Here is an 8,784-nt window from a genome sequence, read left to right as displayed (position 1 = left end):
TGCATAAATTATTAAACATGTCAATAATTTCTTTTCATATTTCAGTTATTTGTCATATCTGCCCTGTGCAATTTTTTATTATCAAGCCTAAAAGGCTTGATAATGTTCCAATGTTCAACAATTAATCGTCAACTTAAATTTGTAATCGTGACAGCCCTACTGGTTCCAGTACATCACCATTTATGTGAGTAGGAGGAGGAGATTTAAGCTGAAGAGTAGTGCCATCTGCTGGCAAGGAACTGATAAACATCTGGACCTTTTTAGGGGATGATAGAACACAATGATATTTTGTTAATTTCTTAATCCCTTGGCACAGAAAACCAACTACAGGTCAATATGTACATTGAAACTATAGGATACGGATACCAGATGAACAATGAACCTAAAATCCTTTTAAATTACATCTAGTTTGCATTCTTAACATCGTGGTCAAGAAAACAAACCTACTGTAACTGACAAAACATGAGTGAGGCACTTACATGGTTAAGTCATGGCAGCATGAACCTCTCCATTTCTGACACTTTACCAAAACGGTGCCTAAAACTGTTCACAGTGGCTGGGTGGGAGTGAGCAAACAAGCGACAGCAATATTAATATAATAAGATTGTTATCCTCACGTTTGGATGGCAATGCATTGACAGTATGGTAGCTCAATGCCACTTTGGTTAAACATTTTTAACTTTATTGTCTCATCACAGGTTTACAGGTGTAAAAACTGTGGGTGATTTTTTTTGTTGTTGTTGTTGTGCAAGCTCCATCGTTTTTGTCATTGCCATAAAAAGGGAAGAAGAGAGGGGGGGAGCAAGGGGAAGAGAGAAGAATTATTAATAAAACAACTATGTCTACATATTTACACTACTGCTGACAAGGAGCTCAGCCTACAATGGCTTAAAGAGTGCAACTCTTACATGTAGGTTGTGTAATTGAGACGGCATGAAATTCAGATATGGAAAGTGAAAGTTGAGGAAGAACGCAGTGAAGTACTGTACACGCATATTGACACACATACAAACGCAACATCCACAGACAGAGCTTTCCTGGTTGTAACAACCTCACACTTAAGTTCAAACTGTACCTAGTTCTAGTATAAATGGCCTAGTTCTAGCATAAATGGTTTCTACGTCTAGATTTTACTCAAATGAATGGCCTTGCACCACACACATTAGCGTTAACGCATTTATAAGTAACAACAAAATATTAACGCAAGCCCTTATAGGCAGCACTAACGTCTACTTACTTGCAGACCAATTGTAGATGCTATACAGTATTTTATGAATAGTCAACAGTCAATGTGTAGCGCTGCCACATATGTGTAAAAGAGGATTCCGTTTTATAATGGCATTTAAAAGATTATGCCTATGAATTAAAATATTCCTTAAAAGAACGCCATCCTTTAGGGTAAGGCCCTATATTTTGCGATGTTTATGTTTTAATTTTGTTATTGTTTGGAGGGTTTAAATGTTTATGTTTTCATTTTGATGTAATGAGTGATTGATTGACGGGTCCGAAAATGACTGACGTACCAAACAATGTGCGGAAGCTGCCGGCTCGCGGCCCCGAAACGAGAGACGACAAACCGACAGGGAGTCCATGGGAGACCTGGTTTAGTTTGATTAAGTATTAATCTCTTGAAAGCTATAGGTGGAAAATAGCAAAGGCCACAGTCCCTGTTTTACTCACCGGTTAAAGGGAAGAGACACTGGGGACATTCTTCTGAACTGGTGAGACCGTTTATATTTTATTTATACCCAGCGGGGGTATATGTTTGTTTTCTCCGTGGAGATCTGAGCATGCCCTTGGATTATACCGCTTCTGGAGTGGATTCAGTTTCTTTTGGATTTATTTTGGATTAACTTTTTTTCGTGCGGTTTTGGGAGCGTTTGGGAGACGCTACACGGAACTATATTGGAACAATAGGAGCGTGCGTGCGAGTGTGCGCGAGACGCGGACTTTACCGTCGGCCGCTTCATGATCTGCTATATTTGGACAATGCATGTATTATTTTCCTGTCATTGATTTAAGTAGATAAAAGGGTTAAACTTGACCACAAATATTTGGTTAAATATATTTAATAGTAACAGTCAATATATAATATCTGACCGTTACATATGGTGGCCCATACGGGGAATGATTTTAAATTGATTTTGTATTGTTTGTTTTGAATTGAACAATATGGCATCAGAACAACCAGCAGATACAGCCAAAGTTATCTCTACTCCAGTGAGTGAGAATTTGCCTGTATTTGGTATTTCACTGCAGGACCTTTCGTCACAAGAAGAAATCCAACTGATGAAATATCCTCTTTATTGAGTGATTTGTACATAGAAAATGACGATCAAAAAGTTAAAGCACATGTTGAAAATGATGACGATGATGATGATGAGGGTGATGATGATGGTGATGGGGTTGAGGCTGAATCAAATGTTGCTGGTGACAGACAGGGAATACAGTATGTTACACAGGCTGATTTTGGGGAACTTAAAGGTGAGGTGAATTCTCTGAAGGAACAGGTGATTAAGCTGGAAACTGATTTCAGAGATTCTGTAGACAGTGCCCTGAATAGAGAGACCCACCTAAGGAAATCCATTGACACTGCCCTAGCCAAGATGGAAGAGGGAACTACGGCAGGTTTACTTATCTATACTAACATGGTTCTTCATCATGTCAGTCTCAGGCGGGTATCGAGGCGGAGCGGCAGCGCGTCAACACGTCTGTCCGATCGCTGCACCAGCAGCTCGACGACTGCAGAGACGAGAGCAGCCACTGGATGGAGCAGTTTCACGCAACCAGAGACGAACTGAGATCCAACAAGCAGGAGTGAGTACAGGGACTACGCACGCACGCACACAGAACACAAGAAGTTCCCATATTCTCAGAACATCACCAAATACAATAAATAAATAAAAGTGTGCCATCCAGAGTTTCCGCTAGGCAATCTTTTGGCCGACCACCGTGACCTGCAATATTATATTTCTCCGGCCAGATTATATATTAATCGTCCATAATGTAATTGCCGTCACACAGTGGTGTATAGTAACTAAGTGCATGTAATTGCAAATGGAGTTTGAAGTTACAATGGGTTTGTATAGGAAGGGGGCGTGTCTGATAAAATGAATATCTAAATACTGAATCAAGCGACTTAAAAACTGTGCGGGGTGCTCACAAAAGCCTGAGTAGACGATAAAATTACCAACATTTTGTTTTAAAGTGAAATATCCCTTTAATGATGGCTAGATGTAAGTGTGTTTTGCCAAGGTGGGAGTCACTGTAGACCAGCATGGTTTGACTATATGGTTTCGGGCTGTGTGTCGATATCCAGCCTGTTTAACACGGTCGTGTGTGTGTGTGTGTGTGTGTGTGTGTGCATATGTGTGTGTGTGCGTGTGCGTGTGTGTGTGCGCATATGTGTGTGTGTGTGTGTGTGTGCGTGTGCGCGCATCAGGCTGCTCCAGGCTCGACTGGAGAAAGAGGAGTTTGAGGAGGAGCTGAACGAACTGCAGGAGAAACTGAACACGATGAAACTAAACATACCTGACCACACACACACTGACGGCCTGAACAAGGTAACACACGCACGCACGCACGCGCGCGCGCGCGCAGAACCTTAGTTTGGAGGAAAACTTTTCAGCCTTTCCACCAAACATGCCAAGGCTGTACAGTTTACAATGTAGCAGTGTTAATTGTGTTGACTAAGACTAAAAGACTAAGATTTTGATATTTAGTCGACTAAGACTAAAAAAAATCCGACGACTAAAACTAAATGGCGTGTTATTCAAAAGACTAAGACTAAATCAGAATTAAAGTAGTAATTTAAGTAAACATGAACTCTAGTCAATAAACAACAAGGTACATAGTCACATAAGAGTACAGAGTGCAGAGAGAACAGTGTAGTGCCACAAAGAAACTATAGGATACCAGGTAAACAATGAGCCTAGCATCTGTCTAAACATCATGCTATCTAAATAACATTCTGTACTTTATGGTTAATAAAAACTAATCTATGAACCAAACAAAAAAAAAACATGAGAACAAGTGACCAAGATATGTCTACATAGTCCACTAGCATCACATGGAGGCAGAAGGTGGCAGGAAGGGAGAGTGAAGTGCTAGTGCATACATGGGCACATGCGGCCCCCACCTTCACTTAATGCGGCCCGCAGGTTAATATCAGAATACTGATATATTATTGCTGTTACATGACCCGCTTTAATTACTTCAGTCTATATTATTGTAGCTTAATGACTAGTATTAAAATGTTATTGTCTTTTTGTATGTCCAATGTATTTGTATTTAAAGGAATATTTCACTTTAAAATAAAAATTGCATCATTTTATCGTCTACTCAGGCTTTTGTGAGCCCCCCAGACAGTTTTTATGTTGCTTGATTCAGTATTTATATATTTGATATTTATTTTATCAGACGCCCCCTTCCTATACAAACCCGTTGTAACTTCAAACTCCTTTTTGACCATGTTAGATTTATCAAAAACATCCGTCCTTGGTTCCTACTAATACGTGAGGGGGCGTGTTTTTTCGATTTCTTTTTCTTTTCTTTTATTTAATTTTTGTATTGTATTAGTTTTTTTCATTTTCCAAAAACATGATTAAAAATAAATGACAAAAGTAATTGAAAAAACACTCCTCACGTATTAGGAGGGCAATATGAGTCACCAGAACCAAGGACGGGTGTTTTTGATGAATCTAACAATCTATCTAATAAGTATAACTAAATGCATTTGAAATTAAATAAAAAATTTACTTTTCAGGATTCCAATAAAAAAATAGCCCAATAAAATCAGGATTCCAATTCAAAAATTGAGCTTGTAGTTCTGCTATTTTGCTACTTTTGTGTGACATAGGATTTCGAAGTACGCCATTAATTTAGGAAAAAAGTTAAAATACGGAGATAAGAGATGTCTGCCTGACAGTATATGCAATGTGGCCCTCTGGAGTGAGAGTGGAAATATAGTGGCCCTCTCTATCATCAAAGTTGCATCACCCCTGCATCAAATGGAGGCAGAAGGTGGCAGGAAGGGAGGGTAAAGTGCCAGTGGGTGAGTTGGTCGGGCTCTAAAATGCGTGTGTGTGTGTGTGTGTGTGTGTGTGTGTGTGTGTGTGTGTGTGTGTGTGTGTGTGTGTGTGTGTGTGTGTGTGTGTGTGTGTGTGTGTGTGTGTGTGTGTGTGTGTGTGTGTGTGTGTGTGTGTGTGTGTGTGTGTGTGTGTGTGTGTGTGTGTGTGTGTGTGTGTGTGTGTGTGTGTGTGTTTCAGGAAGTGGAGCGTTGTCGTGCTGAGCTGAACGGCTCCAAGGCCGAGGTGGAGAAACACAAGTCAGAGATGGACAAGAAGGTTCTGGAACTGATCCACACCAAGAAGGCCCACCAGGAGCAGGAGGCGGAGCTAAAGTATGAGATTGACAGGCTAATCAACCAATTGCAGAAAGCCAAAGAGGACTGCGGCAAGGCACAGGAGAAAAATAAAAAGGTGGGTTCATCTGGCGTCGTTTCCATCTTAAACGTTTAAGCGTCAGTGGTTCTCAAACTTTTTTCATGTCAAGGACCACCCAAAATGATGTGTATGTGATTGCGGACCCCCATCTCAAAATATGTTGTTCCAGGGACCCCCCCAAAAGCAAGGATTTGAGTTACAAATGTTTGCTTTAAAAATATGTATTCAAAGGTTTGCACAAATTCACGATTTTTCAAAAAATTGCAGATCTACAAGCTCATTGTGAGCTTGTACACAGTATCTGCTATTTTTGAATAGCCAAAGTATAAGATAATGGTTAAGGTGGTTAAATCTAAAATTAGCTTCTAGCTCTAGCCTCTTCCAGAGCCATGCTGTTAAAACACCCCGCACTAATAGTTGTGTTGCTTGTGTACACAGCTCCTCGATCCAGTAGTCATGTCAGAGTTGGAGGTGAAGCTCGCCGAGTCCAGAGGAGAGGTGAGTCTGCTCAGAGACAAGCTGTCCTCCGCCGAGGCGGAGCTGGACACCAGTAAGACGCTCTGCAGCACCGCCCACATGGAGCTGAAGGACGGGAGAGACATGCAGCAGGAGCAGGAGAAGACCAACGCTCGCCTCCGAGACAAGATCTCATCCCTGGAGGTAAACGTCTCACCATTTTGTCGACTAAAACTATGACGAAAAATGTCCATCGACTACCTTTTTTCACTGACAAAAACTAAATAGAAACAAATTAAAAACTAAGCTACGATGACTAAAACTAGACTGAATATATTGACAATTTCGTCAACAAATAAAACTAGACTAAAATGTTAGTGAGGGACTAGTGGAGAAGAGATCCAGTAGAACTAAAAGACAAGTCATTTTATGTTTGCTTGCGCTCGGCTGTTGCGCTCTGAAAATAGCAGATCTACAATCTCACAACAAGCTTGTAGATCGGCTATTTTCAGCATGCAACTTGAGTACATGTCCAAGCATGCAAGTGTAAAATCAGCCATTACGACGCCATCAAGGCCCGGCAAAATACATTTTAGTCGATGAAGGGTCCTTTCAGGCGGCAAGCGGCCAACGCACCTATGTATGAATGAAATGAATGAATGAAATTTTCGTGTCATGCCACCATTTTGGCCCATCCCATATCCCTTCTTTGGTCTAGTACTCAGAAGAGCACCTGGAGATGTTACTTGGTGCTCACCAAATAGATGTGTGGCTTCAGGAAGTAAATTCCTGTCCCAGCGGTCCCAGCTGTTGGTACGCAAATGCGCTTCCCTTCGTCTGATGTGCCGCGCAGCATGCATTTTGACGACGCATGCGCACCAGTTATGTTCACCCCTGCATATAACTCAAGATAACCTCTTAAATGTCCAAGAAGGAAGCACCTGTTAGGCTTTTTCTATGGTCTCTATGCATCGCGCACAACAACATACTGGGCATTTGATACGTCACGTGTGACGTCACTGTAGTCAGAAGAAAAGCCCATGTATTGAATATAAATCAGGCCTTACGAGTCGTGACACACAATTAAAGGAACTGTTGACAGCTGAGGGGACTATGGCGAAATAAACTAATTTCATGTTGGGACGGGTGCTTTCCGATTTGGACAGAAAGGGAGCAGGTTTGGGATTTTGCCTTTTGCCGTTGCTGCGATAGTGGTTGCTGCCTTGCTAGCGCTGCTCTTTGTGGACTCAATTGAATTATGGGTCACTGCTATGTACATGAACACAGTGGTGGAGCCACATGCGGGTAGCATTCCTCCCCAGGGTGTCCCTCCGACGAGACCGGAGGAGTTCTTGCTCATGCCCAGTCCTCTGGTTTGTCAACGTGCAGAGCCTTATCTCCTCATTATGGTCGTGTCTGCACCTGCCAATCAGAGAGCCCGCCGGGCTATCCGGGAGAGTTGGGGAGGGGAGGTTGAGGTGAGGGGTCTCCGGGCCATGACTTTGTTCATGGTTGGCGAGGTGTCCGACCCCGGCCTGGCCGAGCTGTTGACCGAGGAGGCACAGGAGCACGGAGACCTGATCCAGGGCCGTTTTCTGGACAGCTATTCCAACCTCACCCTCAAGACTCTGGGCATAATGGGCTGGGCCCGTCGCTTCTGTCCCCAGGCCCACTTCATGGCCAAAGTGGACGACGATGTGTTTTTTAACCCCGCCGCTCTGCTGCGCTTCCTGAACAGGGGCCGCGACCCCGAACAAGGAGACCTCTACCTCGGCCGGGTGCACCCTAGGGATGCTCCGACCCGTGACCCGGACAGCCAGCACTACCTCCCTTCCGAGGCGTACCCTACCGATGTCTTCCCAGATTACTGTAGCGGCACGGCCTATGTCCTCTCTCGCTCTGCCCTGCTCAAAATGTCCCCGGCGGCCGCTGCCACACCCCTGTCCACCCCTCTGCCCCCCGAGGACGTGTTCGTCGGGCTGTGTGCCCGTGCAGCTGGAGTGCTGCCCACGCACAGCCCGCTGTTCTCTGGAGGACCAGCCGTGCCCTACGGGCGTTGTTGTTACCAGGCCATGGTGTCCGTCCACCACGTCGCACCCCGGGAAATTCTGCGTTACTGGGCGGATAGCCACTCTTCATCCCCTTGCTCTTGGTTGGAAATGCGTGCGTCTCTGGCCGTTTGCAAAGTCAGGGCCATGCTTGGGGCAACTCTGGGCCTGGAGCAGGGCTTGTAAAGATGTTCTGCCTGACTTACTGTACGTACACGTGCTAGGGGCTGTGCCTTGCTTTAACTCATTGACTGCCACTGACGAGTATACTCGTCATTTCAATCCAAGGCTCACACCGCCATGGACCAGTCACTTGACACGTGGTGTTTTTAGTGGTTTACGATAGAGGCCGCTCTTCCGCAGTCTTTGGATGATGATGATGATGAAGAAGAGTACAGCCAAAGATCAAAATCAAGATGGTAGTCACCGTGTATAGGATTTATAAAAATATTTATATATGCTTTCTGTTGCTTTTTGGCGACAACAAGCTTCGTTCAACAGCCAATAACTATTGAACGGATTATCTTGAGGGCACCCTCTTTTTTTCTCAGATTCTACGAGACTACTATGTCTTTTAAAGCGATCGGCGGGTGGATCATTGTGAAGAAGAATATTTTATGATTTTTAAAAGGTTAGTGAAAACGCTCGGATTCACTGGCAAGGGCAGCTATAGACGATGTTTTAACTCTAGCAGTCAATGAATAGTACAAGCACTCTGGCTCTGAAGGCACACTGAGAAAATAATATAGTGCAGGAACAAACCCTCAAAAAGAGCCTTAGTTTTTGCCAGACCCAGGGGGTCGGCCTACATGAGGCTTTGTCGGTCTGTCCCTCTT

General features: G+C 43.7%; 2 protein-coding genes across 4 annotated transcripts in view; both read left to right on the top strand.

Moving 5' to 3' along the window:
* Positions 1–8,784, top strand: part of LOC308084603 (cingulin-like) — a 62,875-nt gene that overhangs the window by 33,344 nt on the left and 20,747 nt on the right. For all 3 annotated transcript variants that reach the window (XM_080427338.1, XM_080427337.1, XM_080427336.1), the window contains 4 exons: positions 2,669–2,817; positions 3,443–3,563; positions 5,268–5,480; positions 5,883–6,104. In XM_080427338.1, coding sequence (XP_080283464.1) covers positions 2,669–2,817; positions 3,443–3,563; positions 5,268–5,480; positions 5,883–6,104 — 705 coding nt within the window. The remainder of the gene's footprint in view (positions 1–2,668; positions 2,818–3,442; positions 3,564–5,267; positions 5,481–5,882; positions 6,105–8,784) is intronic.
* On the top strand, positions 6,823–8,134 carry LOC308084499 (beta-1,3-galactosyltransferase 4-like; the record flags this gene model as incomplete). Its single annotated transcript, XM_080427164.1, has 2 exons — positions 6,823–6,843; positions 7,067–8,134. 2 exons carry the CDS (start codon positions 6,823–6,825, stop codon positions 8,132–8,134), a joined length of 1,089 nt encoding a protein of 362 aa, XP_080283290.1.

This window comes from Gymnoscopelus braueri, assembly GCF_963280865.1.
Source record: "Gymnoscopelus braueri genome assembly, chromosome: 4".
NCBI lineage: Eukaryota > Metazoa > Chordata > Actinopteri > Myctophiformes > Myctophidae > Gymnoscopelus > Gymnoscopelus braueri.
The sequence above is the reverse complement of the archived record's forward strand: the minus strand, read 5'-3'. Positions and strand labels throughout refer to the sequence as shown.